Genomic DNA, 23,744 nt, shown 5'->3' with positions numbered 1-23,744 from the left:
CTCCTGTAAGGCGTTCAATTGGCCCTGGTCAATCATGTGTAGTTTCAGTGAGCTTCTTGACAGCATAGCTCTGCTGTGTCTAGAACAGAGCTTCTACTGCGAGGCATCATGACACAGAAAGGGGCAGTGCCTCCTTCATTACCATGATGAGCTCACATCAGGCAGTGAAGAGGTTAGATATTCTGCAGGATGGGATTTATACAGTGGGCAGAGGCGAGCTACGCTGCAGGGCGTGGATTGGGCTTAGATTTGCAGAACGATGTTTGTTGCATGGGGCTGAGAGATCTGTGAAGTGAAATGGCAACTGCAACTGGATGCATATAGCAGAAGATAATCTTCTGAATATGCAGCAATAGATCATTTTTGTAAAACTGCAAATGCCTGTCAGCAGCATGCAACAAATGGCTGTGCAAGGCTTCAACTTCAGGAGTTGAGCACTGCTAGAAACCAGCTAACGTATGGCTACACAGGTAGTTATACTGATGTAGAAAACTAGATAAAAATCGGGCAGACTTTTGCACAAGAGCAGAGAATGCATGGTAGAATAAGGTGAATTCTACACTATTAGCTGCCAAGTAGTGTATTGTTAGAGAATAGCACTGCCTATTCATTCACTATGTGATGCTGCAGCACGTGGCAGATAGAGCGGAACTAAAGAAACCTCACAAGGTCTTTTCTGTAGATTAAAGTATGTATTTACTGTGCTTTATGAATAAAAGCACAATTCTGGAAATAACCCTTTAAGTTGCACGGTAGATCATAACAGAAGATGGGTATTAACATGCCCTTATTGAATGACAGTCTCTAGTCTAAAGAATTCTTGAAGGCTGGGCCATGTAATATGCAGTTTATAGTAGGCACAAGATGAAGACAGGAAATTTCACGGTCACAGTTCAGTAGTTTTCATCATTTGTGGTTCACAATTGACCAATGTCAATATGCGATATACATTACAAACGCCAATTTATAGGTGAAGAAGTTAATGAATATGAATTATGCGTGTATCTAATACATATAAGCACACAGACCCGACGCTCTTATCGACACAAAAATAATTTAATTCTGATAACTGAAAATATATATATCCAAGTGAAAAATAAAAACACCTTTGTATTTAGAGCAGCCAATGACTTTGTACTCATAGTTTAACAATAACCCCATAATTAAGAAAAACAGCTAGAATTAAAAGGGGTTATTGACTTCAATGTTTCTAATGTGCAAAGAAAAAAAAAAATTATATGTTCACACAGTGCTTTTTTTGCAGCATTTTAATATAAGTGTTCCCTGGCTTCTCGGGACATCGCTCATGTTACTCAAGCGCTGCAGCTGCCTCTGATGGGTTGCAGCACTTACAGCTCCGTCAGATGGAAGAGTGCAGCGCTCATGTGCCATGAGATGGCGCCGATCTGGTAGATATGTATGTTTTTGGCTTTTTTTAAATTAAATTTTTTACTAGGCACATTAGGGACATTGAAAAAGGGGATGTTCAATAGTGTACAACCCCTTTAAGTTATGTGAATTCCCCGTTATGCCAAAGAAGAGCACAATACACTATATATCAATATAAAAGACTGCAGTTAAAATGGAATAACCTTACACTTACATCTGTAAATATGAACATTCAATGCTTTTGTATAAATTACTAAGACTGTAAATCCTCCAAGATACCAAAATTATTAGATTTAGAGGAGAAAAAAAAAAAAAAAAAGTCTAAAACTCACAAATCTCAGTAGTGCAAAATGAATTATTACGAGAATGGCCCGCTGCGTTAACCTGCTGTCTGCAGTGTAAGGCTTGGACGAGTTGCTGGTTGAAAATTATTAGAAAGTTTGAGTGCTGCATTTACTAGGAAGGGTTTTGATAGCAAGGTCCGCATTCATTTTCAGTCCATCTGTCCCGACACCTCTGTTGCATGACATGGAGTGTGAACAGTTAAAAAAATATAAAAATAATGGCCTAATACTGTTCAGGTATTACATTTAAAAAAAAAAAAAAAAAAAGCAGTGATTAGCCAATGTAAAAATCTCTCAGGACAATTTTAGGCACTTCTATAAAATAAAACAAACAAACAAAAAAAAAATATATAAAAACACCAGGACCTTGATAGAAAGAAGTTCATTCTGCGTAGCAAACAAATCCCATCCACCAGGCATGAAATGATAGCCATCGCTGTCAGCGTCTCACATTGTCATGGAGAATGTGAGGCATCGAAAGGACACTTTAAGAGACTAGCTTGTAATGAGAACGTCTAATGTTTTCTTTGTGCTTCGCTCTTTCTTCCAGTTTTAATACATTCAGCCGATCAAACGTCTAAACATTAGCGCTAGTGATCGAAAGTCTATTGCATCTCTAGCAAAGCCACAATCTAACCCTTCATTTCAGATTATTTGATCCTCCAAAAGCAGCAAGTTTCGTCTTTGTGCTCGTAAATCCCCTCCAGTCATGGGTTGTAAACATAGGTACATGGCATGCCTTCCACTTGTGGCGCTGAGAAAACATTAGTTACACGTGGAGGTTTGGAGTTACACCTGCAGGAGGGAAACCAATGGACATGCAGTGAGCGCAATACGGCTAAAGCACATCCAAAACGTATGTAGAGCTAATGCTACTAACATTAAAGCCAGTTACAAACACTTCCTTTAAATGGTCAAACAGTAATAAAACAGCACCACGTTTTTGCTAGATAACCTGAGGGCAGCATGATGTAGGGGCCGACACCCCGATTCCAGTGATGTGTCACTTGCTGGTCTGCATCCTGTCATTTTGATACAATCATGGTTCTATGCTGCACATTTTGCAGTACTCAAAGTGTTGAGCTGTGTGTAACTCCGCCCACACCACCTATAGGTAGCTTTCTGCCAGTGGTGTGGGCGTGACTATGCAGAGCAGCAAGACTACATGGCACGAGACAACTGGTCCTGTAATGATAATCTCCTGCTGATAATACGATGATTGTATTGAAACAGCAACACAGCCCAGTAAGTGACATCAATGGAATCACGGTCTCAGTCCCTGAATCATGAAGCTCTCAGGTTACATAGCAAAAAACCTGCTGACAGATTCCCTTTAAAGGAGTGGTCTAGTGGATAGCTGATAACTTGTTTTCTAGGGTTGAGCGACTTTTGCTTTTTTAGGGTCGAGTTGGGTTTTGTGAAACCCGACCTTCTCTAAAGTCGGTTCGCGTGAAATCGGCCGATTCTACTGTAAAGTCGGGCTCCGGACCGGAACACGAAACCCAATGCAAGTCAATGTGGATATTCTCTCTCTCTCCAATGTGGATATTCTCTCTCTCTCTCTCTCCCCAATGTGGATATTCTCTCTCTCTCTAATGTGAATATTCTCTCTCTCTCTCTCTCCAATGTGGATATTCTCTCTCTCTCTCTCTCCCCAATGTGGATATTCTCTCTCTCTCTAATGTGAATATTCTCTCTCTCTCTCTCTCATGTGGATATTCTCTCTCTCTCTCTCTCATGTGGATATTCTCTCTCTCTCCCCAATGTGGATTCTCTCTCTCTCTCCAATGTGGATATTCTCTCTCTCTCTCCAATGTGGATATTCTCTCTCTCTCTCTCTCTCCCCAATGTGGATTCTCTCTCTCCAATGTGGATATTCTCTCTCTCTCTCCAATGTGGATTCTCTCTCTCTCTCTCCAATGTGGATTCTCTCTCTCTCTCTAATGTGGATTCTCTCTCTCTCCAATGTGGATTCTCTCTCTCTCTCTCTCTCCAGTGTGGATTCTCTCTCTCTCTCTCCAGTGTGGATTCTCTCTCTCTCTCTCCAATGTGGATATTCTCTCTCTCTCCAATGTGGATTCACTCTCTCTCTCTCCAATGTGGATATTCTCTCTCTCTCTCTCCAATGTGGATATTCTCTCTCTCTCCAATGTGGATATTCTCTCTCTCTCCAATGTGGATATTCTCTCTCTCTCCAATGTGGATATTCTCTCTCTCTCCAATGTGGATTCTCTCTCTCTCTCTCCAATGTGGATTCTCTCTCTCTCTCTCCAATGTGGATTCTCTCTCTCTCTCTCCAATGTGGATATTCTCTCTCTCTCTCCAATGTGGATATTCTCTCTCTCTCTCCAATGTGGATATTCTCTCTCTCTCCAATGTGGATTCTCTCTCTCTCTCTCTCTCCAATGTGGATTCTCTCTCTCTCTCTCTCCAATGTGGATTCTCTCTCTCTCTCTCCAATGTGGATATTCTCTCTCTCTCCAATGTGGATTCTCTCTCTCTCCAATGTGGATTCTCTCTCTCTCTCTCTCTCTCCAATGTGGATATTCTCTCTCTCTCCAATGTGGAGATTCTCTCTCTCTCCAATGTGGAGATTCTCTCTCTCTCCAATGTGGAGATTCTCTCTCTCTCCAATGTGGAGATTCTCTCTCTCTCTCTCTCCAATGTGGAGATTCTCTCTCTCTCTCTCTCTCCAATGTGGATATTCTCTCTCTCTCCAATGTGGATATTCTCTCTCTCTCTCATGTGGATATTCTCTCTCTCTCTCCAATGTGGATTATCTCTCTCTCTCTCCAATGTGGATTATCTCTCTCTCCAATGTGGATATTCTCTCTCTCCAATGTGGATTCTCTCTCTCTCTCTCTCTCCAATGTGGATTCTCTCTCTCTCTCTAATGTGGATTCTCTTTCTCTCTCCAATGTGGATTCTCTCTCTCTCTCTAATGTGGATTCTCTCTCTCTCTCTCTCTCTCCAATGTGGATATTCTCTCTCTCTCCAATGTGGAGATTCTCTCTCTCTCCAATGTGGAGATTCTCTCTCTCTCCAATGTGGAGATTCTCTCTCTCTCCAATGTGGAGATTCTCTCTCTCTCTCTCTCCAATGTGGAGATTCTCTCTCTCTCTCTCTCCAATGTGGATATTCTCTCTCTCTCCAATGTGGATATTCTCTCTCTCTCTCATGTGGATATTCTCTCTCTCTCTCCAATGTGGATTATCTCTCTCTCTCTCCAATGTGGATTATCTCTCTCTCCAATGTGGATATTCTCTCTCTCCAATGTGGATTCTCTCTCTCTCTCTCTCTCCAATGTGGATTCTCTCTCTCTCTCTAATGTGGATTCTCTTTCTCTCTCCAATGTGGATTCTCTCTCTCTCTCTAATGTGGATTCTCTCTCTCTCTCTAATGTGGATTCTCTCTCTCTCTCTCCAATGTGGATTCTCTCTCTCTCTCTCTCTCCAATGTGGATTCTCTCTCTCTCTCTCCAATGTGGATTCTCTCTCTCTCTCTCTCCAATGTGGATATTCTCTCTCTCTCTCCAATGTGGATATTCTCTCACTGTCTCTCTCCAATGTGGATATTCTCTCTCTCTCCAATGTGGATATTCTCTCTCTCTCCAATGTGGATATTCTCTCTGTCTCTCTCCAATGTGGATTCTCTCTCTCCAATGTGGATATTCTCTCTCTCTCTCCCCCCAATGTGGATATTCTCTCTCTCTCTCCCCCCAATGTGGATATTCTCTCTCTCCCCAATGTGGATTCTCTCTCTCTCCAATGTGGATTCTCTCTCTCTCTCCAATGTGGATTCTCTCTCTCCAATGTGGATTCTCTCTCTCCAATGTGGATTCTCTCTCTCCAATGTGGATTCTCTCTCTCTCTCTCTCCTATGTGGATTCTCTCTCTCTCCAATGTGGATTCTCTCTCTCTAATGTGGATTCTCTCTCTCTAATGTGGATTCTCTCTCTCTCTCATGTGGATTCTCTCTCTCTCCAATGTGGATATTCTCTCTCTGTCTCTCTCCAATGTGGATTCTCTCTCTCCAATGTGGATATTCTCTCTCTCTCTCCCCCCAATGTGGATATTCTCTCTCTCTCTCCCCCCAATGTGGATATTCTCTCTCTCTCTCCCCCCAATGTGGATATTCTCTCTCTCCCCAATGTGGATTCTCTCTCTCTCCAATGTGGATTCTCTCTCTCTCTCTCTCCAATGTGGATTATCTCTCTCTCTCCAATGTGGATTCTCTCTCTCCAATGTGGATTCTCTCTCTCTCTCCAATGTGGATTCTCTCTCTCTCTCTCTCTAATGTGGATTCTCTCTCTCTCTCTCTCCAATGTGGATATTCTCTCTCTCTCTCCAATGTGGATATTCTCTCTCTCTCTCCAATGTGGATATTCTCTCTCTCTCCAATGTGGATTCTCTCTCTCTCTCCAATGTGGATTCTCTCTCTCCAATGTGGATTCTCTCTCTCTCTCCAATGTGGATTCTCTCTCTCTCTCCAATGTGGATTCTCTCTCTCTCTCCAATGTGGATTCTCTCTCTCTCTCCAATGTGGATTCTCTCTCTCTCTCTCCAATGTGGATTCTCTCTCTCTCTCCAATGTGGATTCTCTCTCTCTCTCCAATGTGGATTCTCTCTCTCTCTCCAATGTGGATTCTCTCTCTCTCTCCAATGTGGATTCTCTCTCTCTCTCTCCAATGTGGATTCTCTCTCTCTCTCTCCAATGTGGATATTCTCTCTCTCTCTCCAATGTGGATATTCTCTCACTGTCTCTCTCCAATGTGGATATTCTCTCTCTCTCCAATGTGGATATTCTCTCTCTGTCTCTCTCCAATGTGGATTCTCTCTCTCCAATGTGGATATTCTCTCTCTCTCTCTCCCCCCAATGTGGATATTCTCTCTCTCTCTCCCCCCAATGTGGATATTCTCTCTCTCCCCAATGTGGATTCTCTCTCTCTCCAATGTGGATTCTCTCTCTCTCTCTCTCTCCCCAATGTGGATTCTCTCTCTCTCTCTCTCCAATGTGGATTCTCTCTCTCCAATGTGGATTCTCTCTCTCTCTCTCTCCAATGTGGATTCTCTCTCTCTCTCTCTCCTATGTGGATTCTCTCTCTCTCCAATGTGGATTCTCTCTCTCTAATGTGGATTCTCTCTCTCTAATGTGGATTCTCTCTCTCTAATGTGGATTCTCTCTCTCTCATGTGGATTCTCTCTCTCTCATGTGGATTCTCTCTCTCATGTGGATTCTCTCTCTCTCCAATGTGGATTCTCTCTCTCTCTCCAATGTGGATATTCTCTCTCCAATGTGGATATTCTCTCTCTCTCTCCAATGTGGATATTCTCTCTCTGTCTCTCTCCAATGTGGATTCTCTCTCTCTCCAATGTGGATATTCTCTCTCTCATTCAATGTGGATATTCTCTCTCTCCAATGTGGATATTCTCTCTCTCTCTCCAATGTGGATATTCTCTCTCTCTCTCTCCAATGTGGATTCTCTCTCTCTCTCTCTCCAATGTGGATTCTCTCTCTCTCTCTCTCCAATGTGGATTCTCTCTCTCTCTCTCTCTCTCTCTCCAATGTGGATTCTCTCTCTCTCTCTCTCCAATGTGGATTCTCTCTCTCTCTCCAATGTGGATTCTCTCTCTCTCCAATGTGGATTCTCTCTCTCTAATGTGGATTCTCTCTCTCTCTCATGTGGATTCTCTCTCTCTCCAATGTGGATTCTCTCTCTCTCTCCAATGTGGATATTCTCTCTCTCTCTCTCCAATGTGGATTCTCTCTCTCTCTCCAATGTGGATATTCTCTCTCTCATTCAATGTGGATATTCTCTCTCTCCAATGTGGATATTCTCTCTCTCTCTCTCCAATGTGGATATTCTCTCTCTGTCTCTCTCCAATGTGGATTCTCTCTCTCTCTCTCCAATGTGGATTCTCTCTCTCTCTCTCTCTCCAATGTGGATTCTCTCTCTCCAATGTGGATTCTCTCTCTCTCTCTCTCCAATGTGGATTCTCTCTCTCTCTCTCCAATGTGGATTCTCTCTCTCCAATGTGGATTCTCTCTCTCTCTAATGTGGATTCTCTCTCTCTCTCTCCAATGTGGATTCTCTCTCTCTCTCTCTCCTATGTGGATTCTCTCTCTCTCCAATGTGGATTCTCTCTCTCTAATGTGGATTCTCTCTCTCTCTCTCTCATGTGGATTCTCTCTCTCTCCAATGTGGATTCTCTCTCTCTCTCTCCAATGTGGATATTCTCTCTCTCTCCAATGTGGATATTCTCTCTCTCTCTCCAATGTGGATATTCTCTCTCTGTCTCTCTCCAATGTGGATTCTCTCTCTCTCCAATGTGGATATTCTCTCTCTCATTCAATGTGGATATTCTCTCTCTCCAATGTGGATATTCTCTCTCTCTCTCCAATGTGGATATTCTCTCTCTGTCTCTCTCCAATGTGGATTCTCTCTCTCTCTCTCTCCAATGTGGATTCTCTCTCTCTCCAATGTGGATTCTCTCTCTCTCTCTCTCTCTCCAATGTGGATTCTCTCTCTCTCTCTCCAATGTGGATTCTCTCTCTCTCCAATGTGGATTCTCTCTCTCTCTCTCCAATGTGGATTCTCTCTCTCTCCAATGTGGATTCTCTCTCTCTCTCATGTGGATTCTCTCTCTCTCCAATGTGGATTCTCTCTCTCCAATGTGGATATTCTCTCTCTCCAATGTGGATATTCTCTCTCTGTCTCTCTCCAATGTGGATTCTCTCTCTCTCTCCAATGTGGATATTCTCTCTCTCATTCAATGTGGATATTCTCTCTCTCCAATGTGGATATTCTCTCTCTCCAATGTGGATATTCTCTCTCTGTCTCTCTCCAATGTGGATTCTCTCTCTCTCTCTCCAATGTGGATATTCTCTCTCTCATTCAATGTGGATATTCTCTCTCCCCAATGTGGATATTCTCTCTCTCTCCAATGTGGATTCTCTCTCTCTCTCCAATGTGGATTCTCTCTCTCTCCAATGTGGATTCTCTCTCTCTCTCTCCAATGTGGATTCTCTCTCTCTCTCTCCAATGTGGATTCTCTCTCTCTCCAATGTGGATTCTCTCTCTCTCCAATGTGGATGCTCTCTCTCTCTCTCCAATGTGGATTCTCTCTCTCTCTCCTATGTGGATTCTCTCTCTCTCTCCTATGTGGATTCTCTCTCTCTCTCTCCTATGTGGATTCTCTCTCTCATGTGGATTCTCTCTCTCTCTCCAATGTGGATTCTCTCTCTCTCTCCAATGTGGATTCTCTCTCTCTCTCCAATGTGGATTCTCTCTCTCTCTCTCCAATGTGGATTCTCTCTCTCTCTCTCCAATGTGGATTCTCTCTCATGTGGATTCTCTCTCTCTCCAATGTGGATTCTCTCTCTCTCTCTCTAATGTGGATTCTCTCTCTCTCTCCTATGTGGATTCTCTCTCTCTCTCTCCTATGTGGATTCTCTCTCATGTGGATTCTCTCTCTCTCTAATGTGGATTCTCTCTCTCTCTCTCTCCAATGTGGATTCTCTCTCTCTCTCTCCAATGTGGATTCTCTCTCTCTCTCTCCAATGTGGATTCTCTCTCTCCAATGTGGATTCTCTCTCTCTCTCCAATGTGGATTCACTCTCTCTCTCCAATGTGGATTCTCTCTCTCTCTCCAATGTGGATATTCTCTCTCTCTCCCCTCCGTGCAAAGCATGTGTTGTGTTTGACTGCGGAAATCACTGCAGCCCAAACGGTAATATGGCTCTATGACGCCGCAGAAACCAGGCCGTAACCTATGTCATCACGCTGCCCACACTCCTTAATTGGCTGAAAAAATGGCGGGGAAGGCGTAATACAAAACGCGACTTTGGCGCCAAGATCGCCGACCACGTGGCCGATCCCACGCTGGAGTCGGGTCGGGTTTCACGAAACCCGACTTTGCCAAAAGTCGGCGACTTTTGAAAATGAACGATCCGTTTCGCTCAACCCTATTGTTTTCACAAAATAGGTGACTAGGACGCGCACTAATCAGTAGACTGGATCATTTATTCCCAATGGAGCACTTCTAAGGCTGCTGTCACACTCAGTATTTGGTCAGTATTTTACATCAGTATTTGTAAGCCAAATCCAGGAGTGGAACAATTAGAGGAACAGTATAATAGAAACATATGCACCACTTCAGAATTTATCACCCACTCCTGATTTTGGCTTACAAATACTGATGTAAAATACTGACCAAATACTGCTAGTGTGACGGCAGCCTTACAGTTACAAAATGTATCTCAGGTTGGGTGCCTGAACACTACTCCATTAATGCTCTGTGGGGCAACTAGAAAAACCTACAACCCCTTTAATGCAGAATGCTTACCGCTAATATAAAAGGTACATTTTCTGCAATAAGAACTCTGTTACAATTATAAAGATGATGTCAACTGAGAGGCTATGTATTCCAAACTAATCACCCATGGCAGGGAAAGCATCGCCTCTGGTCATCGTACCATAGCAGTGATGTTCTTACCTCTGTAGCTATCACACATTCATTTCTTTCCTCTGCCATCACATAAATGGACTGGTACATTGAATCTCTTGGGGAACATATAGTGGATATTCTACACTGGGGCTTTTCACTGTAAAAGAAAAAAAATAAATAATAATAATAATAATAATAATAATGATCAGGAGTCCAGAGATTAGCATGGCCAGGAGAACTGGTGCTGCCATAAACATGTGCCGCCATCTTTTCTTCTCTACGCATTCTGATATTGCTTTAACAGCCAAGAAGCCTGATAGGTTCCTAAGGTGATGTGTCTTCACTAAAGCCTGTTTGGCCTACCAGAGAACCTGACACCAAGACAAATGTGTTTTTTTTCTCTAAGGCTACTTTCACACTAGACCGTCGCACAGGCCCGTCGTAATGCGTCGGGCCGACGGACGCTGTGAAATAATTGCAAGACGTGGGCAGCGCATGCAGTTTTATAACGCATCCGCTGCCCATTCTGCAGTCCGGGGAGGAGGGAGGGGAGTTCCGCCCGCGCATGAGCGGTCGAAAATTGCGGACACGACGCACAAAAAAAGTTACATGTAACTTTGTGCCGACGGTCTGCCAAAACACGACGCATCCGTCGCACGACGGATGCGACGTGTGGCAATCCGTCACTAATGCAAGTCTATGGAGAAAAAAAAAACGCATCCTGCGGGCAACTTTGCAGGATGCGTTTTTTCTCCAAAACGACAGATTGCGACGTGCGTCACACAACGCTAGTGTGAAAGCAGCCTAACACTTCTAAATAGATCCAGTAATAAAAACATTTTAGCGCTAAACTTTATGGTCTTTACCAAGGGAGTGTTGCTTGTCAAGGTAATTATGCAGAGCAGCCCAAGGACAAGCCCCCCAAAACCATAGCTACACAAAAAAAAAAAAAAAAAAAAAAAAAAAAAAAAATTCAAATTTTTTTTGGGGGGAATATTATGGTGAATGCAAGAAAAAAAAAAAATTATGGGAAGAATAAAAACTGGCCTCTTGAATTAGTAACAGGTCCTCTATAAAAATACATGCAATATGACATCACATGTGGAAGTCGAGGCATCGCTGATCCGACACATTCGCTGCCGCAAACTCAGTGTAGACCCCTGCTACGCTCAGCCATGGAGAACTACAAGTCTCAACTTCTATGGCTTTTTTATTTAAATGATCAGCCTAATTAATAAGAATGACTGACAAAAGGAGCTTGGAAATTATTCTATAATTGTGCCACTTCTAAGCATTTTTCATTATTGCAAATTTCATGTAGGAAACTAATGTGCCTTATGTAACACAGACCTAATAGTGTCTGTATCCTGCATTGGCTCCTGATGGAAATGCCTTACAATAAAGGCCATAGATAGTAAAACATAGTCAACTGGCTGGAAACTCACATTGACTTGCCACAAGAATAGACAATTAATGCCTTTTTCATAGGGAGCAGTCACACGTCCCTCCACTTCTGCATGGATGGAGGGTGTAAAGTTAACACGTTTGGATAGTGTTCACACTTACTGACAACCCTACTAACTATGGCAACGCCATTATTGCAGCTACGAAAGATTGGCCTCTGCCCGATTTCCCACGTACTGTTACACTCATGGGGGTTTACAGCAGTGTAAATGCACATGTATGTTGTAAGGGCCGATCAACACTTCTTGGGTCCTTGCATTACAGTGACAGCAGGCAACGCTGGAGGGAGGGGGTGGGAGGCTGTGCCTACATGGCGATTTTTACCGTGTAGCCCCGGCCATAGTGAGACAATGCAGCCCACTTGTAGGTTTTCAATCTCACCTGTGTAGACGGAGAGGGAACTTCTCCTCTTCTAAGCATTTTTCACTATTGTGGAACTTGTCTGCTTTTCCCATCCCATTCATGACCCCTCCGATAAGTCCGTTTGCTAGATTGCAGTCTAATGGGTAATTTTTGAGCTTGTAATTTGATTTCTCCAGCCCACAGTCCACTTCCAAGTCCTTCTTTTTATTGATATTTTTCAGCTGTGAAGCTGGGATTAAGTTGTCTTTCTGGAAGTCTGATAAATTATTCATGGCTTTGGTGTCCTGCATCGGCTTCTGCCGGAAATGTCTTACTAAAATAAAGATCATGAAGAGTAAAACCAGGAGTCCCACCATGCCAGCGCCCATGAAGACTGCCAACCAAGGAAAGTCCCGATCCACTGGGAACTCACAGCGGCTTCCCATCAGACCATGAGGACAAAGACAAACAGTGCTTTTTTCATAAGGCACAAAATGGCACGTTCCTCCATTCCTGCACGGATTGACTGTGCATTCGTCGTTGACTTTCAGATCGCAGGACTTCCCGGTAAATCCTGGAGGACACATACATCCAAAGTCGCCATTCTTGTCATAGCAGGTCCCTCCATTACTGCAGGGATTCTTTGTACAGACGTTCATGTTGACTGCACACGTCGAGCCTGTATACCCCATGCGACAGCGGCACAACTGATTGTAATGGAGGATGTAGCACTGCCCCCCTGTAAGAAACATTAACACAGGGTTACTGGTGTGCCGAGCAATATGGCGGCAGGATTCCTGCTATACAACTCGTCAGAACATTGAGCACAAGGATGGTAATTGTATGGGCCTCATGTATGTGACATTTTTACTCCAAAATGGAGCAGGTTATGAATTTTGTGGAAAGTGGAGAAAAAAAAAATATATAAAATTTAATATGTTCTATATACATTTTTTTGTTCTGTCCATCATACACTTCATATTTACTCAAGCAGGTGAAGCAAAAGTTAGAGAAATAGGAATAAAGGACGAAAAAAAAAAATCCATGTAATAAACTAAATATGGTACATAATCAGGTAATTTCTATTGCAGCCTTTCATGGCTAAGGAGGGAAAAAGTCAGTCCAGGCCCAGGGCATGGATACAGCAGAGAACGGCTGAGATATGCTGGTAAGTAGAAAATCTGGGCTCTCTACGGCAGCAGAACAGGCTGCCAAAATGCCTGTCGGACCCTACTGACTATAATGGGCTCCATCATGGTGTCCAGGGTCTTACAGACAAGATTTTTGCAGGATCTATGATGGAGCCTCCGTAGAGACTAAACACTATGGGTTGGTCACTGGCAGTACAGCGGCCCATGAATACATACCATTTAGACAAGGGTTGTTGATACATCGGTCCACTTTCTTTTCACAATTGGAACCTGTATACCCCAGTGGGCACTGACAAGCGTAACTGGCGCCCATTTCTCGTTCTCTACATGTGCCGCCATTAAAGCACGGGGAATCGGCACAGTTTAATACGCTGTGTTCACAGTGGCTGCCATAATAGCCTTGAGGACATTCGCAGACATAGCCGCTTTCACCATCCTAGAGACAGGAGACAAAGATTTAATAAGGATGTGAAGATGCAGGTAGCTGCTACAAGGCAGCTCTAATAAGGAATTAGCACAGGGCAAAGTTTGCTATGAATCAGAGTACAAGAGTGAGGCCACGGCTGAGGTGTATAAACAATAAAAGCCATGCCAAACTCGATTTACCCGTACATTACACAGGAACATGTTGATAGTGCAAACACAAGCAAAAGAATTTCTAGTTTGACGAGCTGACGCTACAACGCCAACTAAAGAGGCGAGGGAGAGTGCAAGGACAAGAACGGCAATCCTAAATTCTCAGACAGGACACCCTGGTTTATGGATAAGGCAGAAGCCAACAGAAGAAGTCCATCCTAGCCACCTGTATGCTGGCATGTCGCAAATATGTAAGAGGCACAGACCACAAAAAACATTGTGGTCTCTTGTAAAAGGCATGCCTGGAATCTAAGATCAATACACATCATATAGTGTATTGTTTGGTAGTAAATTGAGGATATTTTGCAGCAACCATTGGTTCTGTAGAGTGGACCTTTAGGCATTCAGTAGCTTTCAGAACAAAAAAAAAAAAAATTTAGAATAGACTGTTCAGTGATAAAAAATAAATATTAAATCTACTCTGCAATGTTAAAAATTAACAGACCGATTCATAGACTTGAAAGTGATAATTTTGACAGACATGTGAACAGCGCCATAAGTTATAATGGGCACAAGCTCTATACGTGAAAAACACAGATCATGTACAGGACATGTGACTTACACATATCTGACTGAGGTCTTGGGGCTCACGCAGTGGTCAGTATTCCACATTCTAATCAATGTTCATGTCTGTATTTGGAGGCCGTGTGTCCGCACCAAAGCACGAACACATGTCCAAATTCATGAGTCACGGATCAAACGTGCCAATACAAATCTGGGAGTCTGTAGAAGAAATAATCACTGCTACCAGAATCAGGCCTTAGGGCTCATACTTGCGTGAAACTCAGATGAGTCTTGCATGTTAATACCTGGCGCTGCTGCCGGCACTCAGATCGGAGCGTGCGGCAGCATAGGAATACATGCAGCCGCATGCTCCGCTCCTCTGTGCCAGGTGCAGTGCTGGGTATTGCCGTGCAAGACTCATCCGAGTGAGTATGAGCCCTAAGGAGGAGATTACAGAGATATTATACTTCCGTCCGGTCTCCGTTTAACAAGCTGAAGGTCACATTCCCAAGCCTGGTTAGGGTGCTGCAAGTCCAGAAGACAGCCAGTATGACTACCCATATTTCAATTTGTTGTAGGGAAAGAGGCTACTTTTTGGGCCATTTATATTACCTAAAATTATATGAAGACCGGCACTCACACAAGTTACAATTAACTCTTGAATTTATTCCATTGAAACTTCTGAACATTAATGCACATGAAACGTTTTGGCCCCGAAGCCTTTTAAAAAAAAACAAAACATTATATGAATTGATGTATTGAAATTTCAATGGAATCCAGTCAAGAGTTAATTGCATATGAATAAATTTTACAGTGGCGCTTAGAGGACTATGGCCCATGCGGCGACCCGTATCCTCTGAACGTTCAGCTGGCAAACCATTTGACTCTACACGTGATCTGGTACGTCACGGCAGGTCCTGCTCCGGAGAGCTTCATCGCCAGGCAGCAGAGAACGCTAACCACATCCGTGACCACATCACTCATCCAGGATTTGGGAAATCCAGCAAGGAAATTACAGCGATCACACACGAGCTCCATCTAAGGTAACAGGTGGCACGGACAGCAGGTTTCCGACCCGGTTAACCCTGCTTCGGACTGTGCCACACCTGGTTTATTGAAGCTTCGCTACCGGCCGGGGCAGCTTCTAAGACCATTTTGGGTTCGTTAACCCTCTCTGTGCCCATCGCATTTTATCATATTCTTTTTTTCATTTTTTTCTCTTTTCTTCTTTTGTTCTACAATTTGCGGTTGTTTGCCGTTTTTTAATGCGGTTTTTCTGAGAGATCTCTCTATGTTTTATAAGGATATCCAGTTATAGACAGTGTGAGGCAGGAGTATATTGGTGTATACCGAGTGAATTTGTCATTTCTACATCTCTACTAGTGAATGGGTCTGTATCATTGCTCACAACGTACTTTGTGGTACATAATATTGTTTTTCGTTTGTTGTTATTATCATTGTTACATGTAATATATTTTTTCTAGTAAAAACAAAATATTTAAATTTATATTGGGTCTTTTGCGTGGATTTAATTATCTATAAGAGTTAATTGCAACTTACACGAGTGCTGGTCTTCATATGTATTTATATGTGAGACCCCATCACCCTTCAGAGTGCCGACTGGAAACATATGGTTTGAAATTGATGTACGCAGACGGACGATGGCCCCTGTGCAGGATCAATACACACACATATCCAACAACTCCAATTTATACTGTTCACTTACCGTGCAGCTACCACCGTTTCGGCAAGGATTGCTGTCGCACTCGTTGATCTTCTCGTCACAATTCACGCCAGTGTATCCAGGTCGGCAAGAACACGTGTAACTACCCTGACCAGTGTTCATACAAGTAGCTCCATTTTTGCAGGGTTTATGGTGAGTACAATAGTTCAGATCTGTACAGAATGTAAATGAAATGAACATTCACATCAGATTTATATAATCTTAGTAGAAAAAGGCAAATGCCGATAATGCGGCACAAATGCCAAAATGCAGATATCAGTCAAGCATGCTCACCTTGATCGCAGAAAAGGCCGCCCCAGCCTTCGTCGCAGGTGCACTGCCAGGGAATTTGGCATGTCCCGTGCCTACATCCATTATGAGGAATGCACTCGTTGCAGTAACGACCCTGCCAGCCAGGACGACAACTGAAATGGCCATTTTAGACAATAAGGATATAATAATGCACAAGAAATAAGACCATTCTCTAAAATATATATGATATTAATACTCACGAGCACTCCCCGGGGCTGTTACAGAAGCCATTCTGCTCACTGCACCCATCCAGACATATTGCTGTGAAAACATACAATATTGGCCATGGTTAATGTCAACCATCACAGAATCTCTCGGCTCCTCACATTACACTGCTGAAGGCAGATCATGTTTCTTGTACCAGGAGGGGTGCAGGAGTAGACAAATAGTGTATAAGGTACACATCATTTTGCATCCAGTCTGCCATTTTTTGTTTTTCCCTTTATGTTATCTAATTGTCCAGCATGCTGACCTAGCCCGTGGTGGACTAGTTTTATGGAAAGTGGAAGATGTTACAGTTTGTTTTTTTGGCACCTAAAAGCAAGGGCTGCATAATCAAGAGAGTTGGCTTATCTGATCAATGACAACCAATTTCACAGGATAAGAATTCTATAGAGCAGATTGGGAGTAAAATCGGAAACTTATGGGGAAAAAGTTGGATTTTCTAGTTTCCTATGCAGAAGTACAATGCATCTGGTAGGCAGCGCCATCACGTGCACCCAGGAGGTCCCCACATCTGTCCTCTCACCATACACCTGAGCACCAGGCTGTCGGACCAGAGAAACAGACAGTTCCTTTGCTGCCCTTGTTGTTAAGCCCCAGTGTGTGACATGGATTTTGCTGCTTACAAGGACCTCATTTAATGCCTGGGTGACTCTGAACAACAGCCCGTCCACCCTGATCCACAGTCTCAGGGAGATAACAGCTGCTCCCGTTGTGGCTGCTTCTCTCCCTCCTCACTACAGCTGTTCTCTAATGTCAAGGATAACAACAACGCGTGCCGCGCAGCACAAGTCACCCGGCCAGGAGACATTACACTTGACCCCTGAGCGGCATAAGCACGTCGCAAACAGCGCACTGCCCGCACACGTCCATGGAGAAGGGAACGACTGGAGGTTGTATGGCAAATCGTTCACATTCACTGTGCCCCAGTGCTTTCACAAACGGCTGGAATAGGAAAATGCATGCATAAAAAAAAAAAAAAATTCCCAAATGTGGACAAGTGATTGTAAAATGTGTAGTAGAACATGGGTGATATTTTTTGCAGACTCTTATGAACTAAATAACAAAGATCATCACTCAGATGTCATGTTTGAGTGGGGCCATTGTTGGAGTGCACACTAGTCAGGGTGGTCACATTATTCTTGTCAATGGGGGGCGCTGTGTATTCTGCAGACAGCTCTAAAGCCACCAATATGCGATATGTGGAGCACACTAAATGTTCTGTGTCCACTTCCTGTTTGTGCCCTGCAATTACGTGTAAAAGATCAGAACGCTGAGGAAGCCTTGGCATGCTTTACATACAACGCTAGAGAACATGGAAGAAAAAAAAAACAAACAAACAAAAGAAAGTTTCCCTTCTGTTGTATCCTAAACTTTACAAAGAATTTACAAAAACAAACAAAAGAAAAAGTTGTGGCCATGAATCAGGTCATTATGGGGTTAAAAAAAAAAAAAGAACCATAGGTCCTAGTACACAAACTATAACTTCATTGCTAGCAGCCTCCATGGAGAAATAAACTGCTCCCCCACAATGGATTGCATTAACCCTGTATGGCCAGCCCCACAAAGTGCAAACTGTTTGAAGGTATACAGTAGTAAGCGCCTGGCGTATGACATGAAGGAAGAGATCCAGCAGTCAATACACCCCACTCCTATGTTTTGATAAAAAACATGTTTGTTGCTAGCAAACCTCACCAGGACATATTCTCATTTTCATCTCTTGTTCTGGAGGCAAAGGCCAAGCACAAGTCAATCCCCGAAACCACGTCCATACGGGGGAAAAAAATAAATAAATAAAAAAATAGGCTACAGAATTCCTTTGCAAAAATGCTGCAGATTTATTAATAAAGTGTACTTTTTCAATTTAATTTACGATTTTACATCTGCACGGTGGTTTCAAATGTTTGCAAAATTGCCAGCAAAGCATAAAGCGGCACAGACAGATGTTGGTAGCAAGTCAACACTGCATGATCTGGGTATATAATATATATTTTTGTAAGAAAAAGTGCATGGAAAAAAAACAAAAAAAACCTACCGGTACTATAAAAACAAAAACCCAACACACCCATAGTAAACAGCTCATATAGGAGTGAGCATGTTACGTGAGCCTAGCTAATAGTCCTTAAATCTGTGAGACTAAACTCCTGCGCCATTAAGATTTTCAGCCACTGCGTCCTCTTGGCCAATTCTCACGGTTTCCATATCATACGAGAACATAAGATCATGGATATTAAACTGTAGAAGTGAGTGGTTCATTAGGTTAATGAGGACTCATTCTTGTGTGTGAATAGGAGGACTCGGGGCCGAATGCGTCATTACACAAACCATCCTGATTTCTAGACCCTTTCATTTATTTTCTCTTTTGCGGGTAATGAACAGCTGAATGAGCTACAGATTGGAGATTTATCATGGGACTAATGACAAGCTTCCAGTGTTGGCAGGTGTTCGAGGGCATAAAGGATGCTAAATTGTCTGTGGCAAATTGGACTTTGGAGCAAGAACTGGCGGAGCATAAGGTTTCTCTGAGCTACAGTCAAACGCCGATATATTATTCAGCAATTACAGGGTGAATGTATAAGCGATTACTGGAGGTGAATAACATCCAGCATTACAATCCCAGTGTCCCACCAGTGCTGCTCTACTGGGTGATTACTACACGCTGGTGCGGGGTCAGTGGTAGACATGTTTCCGAGCCTTACGTTTCGAGCAGTATTCTCCTTTCCATCCTTTCAGACATGAAATGCTGCCGTCAGATTCACAGACGTAGTGTCCGAAGCGATCGTCGCGAGGCTTACAGAGCCGGGAGCAGCTTTCCCCGTAGTAGTGTTCGCTGCAGACGACCCTGTAGGAATATTTCAGCTGGGTATTTCGTTTCCCCATCTTCAGATCACTGGACCAAGCTTCGCCAACATTAAGGGTTTTCTGGATTACAAAATCGCTGACCAAAATTTCCCTCTGATTAGCCCCTGTGGAAAAAAAGAACCAGGCATCTTAGCAGATGTATTTCAGAGAAGCACGTGCAGCACATAGGAAGTCTGACAGCCTCACTTTACATTGGATTTTACAGTCACCCATTTCACAACACTGCTTTTTTTGGAAGTTCCAGTTGAGTTTAAAATAAAGGAGAAAAATCTACCCATTGTTAAAAGCTACGATTACGCCATCTCAAATAGCACACGTAAAAAATAAGCAACTGTAACATCTCTTATCAGAGACATCCAATTCTTCCTCCTCCAAGTCTAATCACTCAGTTCAGTTTTTAGATTACTGATATAGGAGATGACAGTTGGTGCCTATAAGAGTCTATGGAGGGTAAGGCTACTTTCACACTTCCGTCTTCTTCCCTCAGTCACAATCCGTCGTTATGGGAAAAAAACGGATCCTGCAAATGTGCCCGCAGGATCCGTTTTTTTGCCATTGACTTTAATGACGGATTGCAACGGAAGGACACACGTCGCATCCGTCGTGCGACGGATGCGTCGTGTTTTTGCGGTCCGTCGTCACAAAAAAACGTTTAATGTAACTTTGTGTCCGACGGGTCCGCCATTTCCGACCGCACATGTGCGGCCGGAACTCCGCCCCCTCCTCCCCGCTCATCACACTGGGCAGCGGATGCGTTGTAAAACTGCATCCACTGCCCACGATGTGCTAAATTTAGCACAACGTCCGTCGGTACGTTGGGCCGACGGTCCTGTACCGACAGAAGTGTGGAAGAAGCCTGAGAAACTAGAAGCAAACATTCTGCTGCAAGTGCTCCTGAATCATCATTTACATTCTCCATAGGACATGACAGCTGGTGCCCATAAAGTTCTATGGAGAGGGAAGGGAGAACAAGGAGCTAGAGGCAGGTACTGACATTGTACTGCAAGTTCTCCTGGATGACCGTTCTGCATAGAACTTTATGAGCACTGTCATCTATTGAGGACTAACTGATGTTCAGGAAGAACTTGCAGCACAGTGTCTGCCTCTAGTTCTTCCTTCCCCTCTGCATCGAAATTTACGGGCACCATCTGACTCGAGCGCCTTCTTCAATATAATTTTAAGAGATGACCGTTGGTCCTTTTAGCTCACTAATGGGAGAAAAAAAAAATCTGTAGTCACTGAAGGCAGATATTAGCTGTGGATTGAGAATGAATGACCAGTCCAGAGAGAGAGAGAAAGTAGTTTCTTTCTCTGATAAAATAAGGAATCTTTTGTAATATATCCTATGTGTACAACTAATTAATGAAAGTTTACAAAAAAAGAATAAAAATTAAATTTGTAGAAATATTTTGATGCATACGGTCTTGCATTTTTGGAAAATAAATAATTAAAAAAATTCTTAATGTAAAAGACTAATGTTCTACAAGGTGAGCAAGAGCCCAAGTCCGTTTCCTCAAGAAAGGTTTCAATGTGAGAATTGTTTTGTTGAAATATTCTCTTCCTCTATGTCAGCAAAACATCCAAAAGCCATTATTTCTTTTCCAAAGGGCGGAATTTAAAAAAGGTGTAAAATACAGGAAAAGGCAGTCAGGACAATTTGGCAGACTTCTGGTTTTCTCACCAAAGAGCGGACTTCTTTCCCACGCCAAAAATAAACTGGAGGAAGTGCAATTGTTTTGGAGATTAGGTACGTAAGGCCATGAAAAAAGAAAAAAAAAAAAAACTTTACATCTCTCCAACGGCAGCTTGTTTTGAAAGTAGAAATGGGAATTTAAGTTAAGGGCAAGGTTAACTACTGATGTCCCTTATAAATAGGAAAGTTTAGCAGCACCTAACCCTACGGGAGCGCTGTGACACCGGCGCCCTCTAGTGCTCCATCATGTTATTTACCTGTAGGTTTATGAAACGCTTCAACAATCAGAGAGAAGGTTTTCTAAAGAGAAGAAAAAACAAAAAAACACAAATTATTAAACCCAACATAGGAAAAATAAGCTGAAACAGAAAAGTAGTAATCATGCGAGCAGGAATATTCAGAAGGCTTCTGTTAATTAACAGCCGCCTGTACAGTTTAATTAATCTAATTGCAGATAGTATTACCGCTTACATCTCAATTAAAGCAAGCCCTCTGGTTTGTTTTCAGTGAAGATGGCGGGGGTTGGGGGATATTGTTTATTACCAGCAGAGACCGGGAGCGGACTGTGGTACAGGCTACTGTATACGGGGAGGAGGGAGACACAATAACACAATGTCCAGGGGCTGCAGTAGCTCTGAGGGTCCCTGCTCCTGTATGGTCTGCACATCTGTATACGGAGGAGACTACACTTTCCCTGACTGTAAAGTGCTGTGGATCAGGACAGTGTTATGGAAATACAAGCTATTTACCCACAAATACCACCCGCTGTGTTTACACTGGAGGCTGAGGAGGAGCCGGCAGGGCCACAGACGGGAGGGGGCCGGTACTATAGGGCCACAGACGGGGAAAGAGCAGTCCTCGTACCAGCCGGAATATATGGGGGCACACAGCAATGGGGTAACCTGTGTGCCTGCACAGGGGTCCGGAACTTCTACCACACACACTATGGCACCGCATGGGGGGAAACACACTAGCCCCCCCCACAGATGTATGTGGGGGTTACCTGCCTCCTCATACAGGAGTCACTACCTACTTACACAGGTGTATGGGGGTTCCTGCATCCTCACACTGGTAAATGGTGGTGGGACTCTGCCTCCTCACACAGGTGTATGGTGGTGAGGGGGTGTCTCTACCTACTCACACTGGAGGGGGGGGGGTCTCTGCCTCCTCACAGGTATATGGGGGGGGGGTCACTGCCTCCTCACAGTGGTGTATGGCAGGGGGGTGGTTCGCTGCCTCCTCACAGTGGTGTATGGCAGGGGGGTGGTTCGCTGCCTCCTCACACTGGAGCGGGGGTCCCTGCCTCCTCAAAGGTGTATGGTAGTGAAGGGGGGGGTTCCCATCTCCTCAAATTGGAGGGGGGGGGCTCTGCCTTCTCACACTGGTGTATGGCGGAGGGGGGGCTGCCTCCTCATAAAGGTGTATGGGGGTATTGGAGGAGTCTGTCTCCTCACACAGGTGTATTGGGGGGTTCTGTCTCCTCACATAGATAAATGGGGTGGTCCCTGTCTCCTCACACAGGTGTATGGGGTGGTCCCTGCCTCCTCACACAGGTGTATGGGGGGTCCCTGCCTCCTCACACAGGTGTATGGGGGGGGGGGGTCGCTGCCTCCTCACACAGGTGTATGGGGGGGGTCCTCACATAGATAAATGGGGTGGTCCCTGTCTCCTCACACAGGCGTATGGGGTGGTCCCTGCCTCCTCACACAGGCGTATGGGGGGTCCCTGCCTCCTCACACAGGTGTATGGGGGGTCCCTGCCTCCTCACACAGAAGGGGGGGGGTCGCTGCCTCCTCACACAGGTGTATGGGGGGGGTCCTCACATAGATAAATGGGGTGGTCCCTGTCTCCTCACACAGGCGTATGGGGTGGTCCCTGCCTCCTCACACAGGTGTATGGGGGGTCCCTGCCTCCTCACACAGGTGTATGGGGGGTCCCTGCCTCCTCACACAGAAGGGGGGGGTCGCTGCCTCCTCACACAGGTAACTGGGGGGGGGGGTGTCTCCCCCTCCTTACCGGCCAGGTAAAGTTGAACTGCAGGCTGACGTGTGTGGACAGTCCATCTATGAAGGCGCCGGTCTCCAGCACCGGGGTGACGACGCTGCCGAACGTGCAGGGCCCCGGGGACACCACAGTCTGGTAATGCTTCAGGCAGATCTTGAAGAACGTCCGGCAGTCCGGCACACACGACCCCCCATCCGCCAACGTCCCGTTGCTATTGACTAACGCGTCCAGCCGCAGCTGAAAGACCCCGGAGCCGCAGACCTTAGAGAGAAACACACAAGAGCCGAGCGATCAGATCGGCCGCAACACACGCTGCGACCTAGGAGGACGCTACAGAGATCGGCCCTCAATTACCTGCTGCAAACCGAGCGACAGTAGCACCAAGCCCCAAACAATGCTGTGCTCCATCTTCTTCATCACCCTCTCGGGATATGGAAGCGGCGGACAGGTACAGCTCCTTATACAGCAGCGCTGGAAATGCCGGGACTCCTCAAACAACAGCAGCTCCACACAAAAGTCATGTAACAGGTGCTATCCAGTCAGTGTCCAGCAACTCCCGCCAATAAATCCAGTCCGAGTGATGCAGTATGTCGCGCTAGCCCCTGTCCTGAACCGTGCGACAGCCCGTCAGCGTATTGGCTGGGGAACTGC

General features: G+C 44.4%; 1 protein-coding gene across 1 annotated transcript; it reads right to left on the bottom strand.

The window, feature by feature from the left end:
* Positions 1-678: 678 nt before the first annotated feature.
* On the bottom strand, positions 679-23,744 carry DLL4 (delta like canonical Notch ligand 4). The gene is made up of 11 exons (XM_077260837.1): positions 23,448-23,744; positions 23,106-23,354; positions 21,347-21,389; positions 19,234-19,500; positions 16,513-16,573; positions 16,295-16,425; positions 16,004-16,173; positions 13,354-13,573; positions 12,026-12,725; positions 10,229-10,337; positions 679-2,528 (listed from the first exon to the last, which is right to left on the bottom strand). The coding sequence occupies exons 1-11, from the start codon at positions 23,508-23,510 to the stop codon at positions 2,523-2,525; spliced, it is 2,019 nt and encodes a 672-aa protein (XP_077116952.1). The 5' UTR covers positions 23,511-23,744; the 3' UTR covers positions 679-2,522.

Source organism: Ranitomeya variabilis, chromosome 1 (assembly GCF_051348905.1).
Source record: "Ranitomeya variabilis isolate aRanVar5 chromosome 1, aRanVar5.hap1, whole genome shotgun sequence".
Lineage (NCBI taxonomy): Eukaryota > Metazoa > Chordata > Amphibia > Anura > Dendrobatidae > Ranitomeya > Ranitomeya variabilis.
The sequence above is the reverse complement of the archived record's forward strand: the minus strand, read 5'-3'. Positions and strand labels throughout refer to the sequence as shown.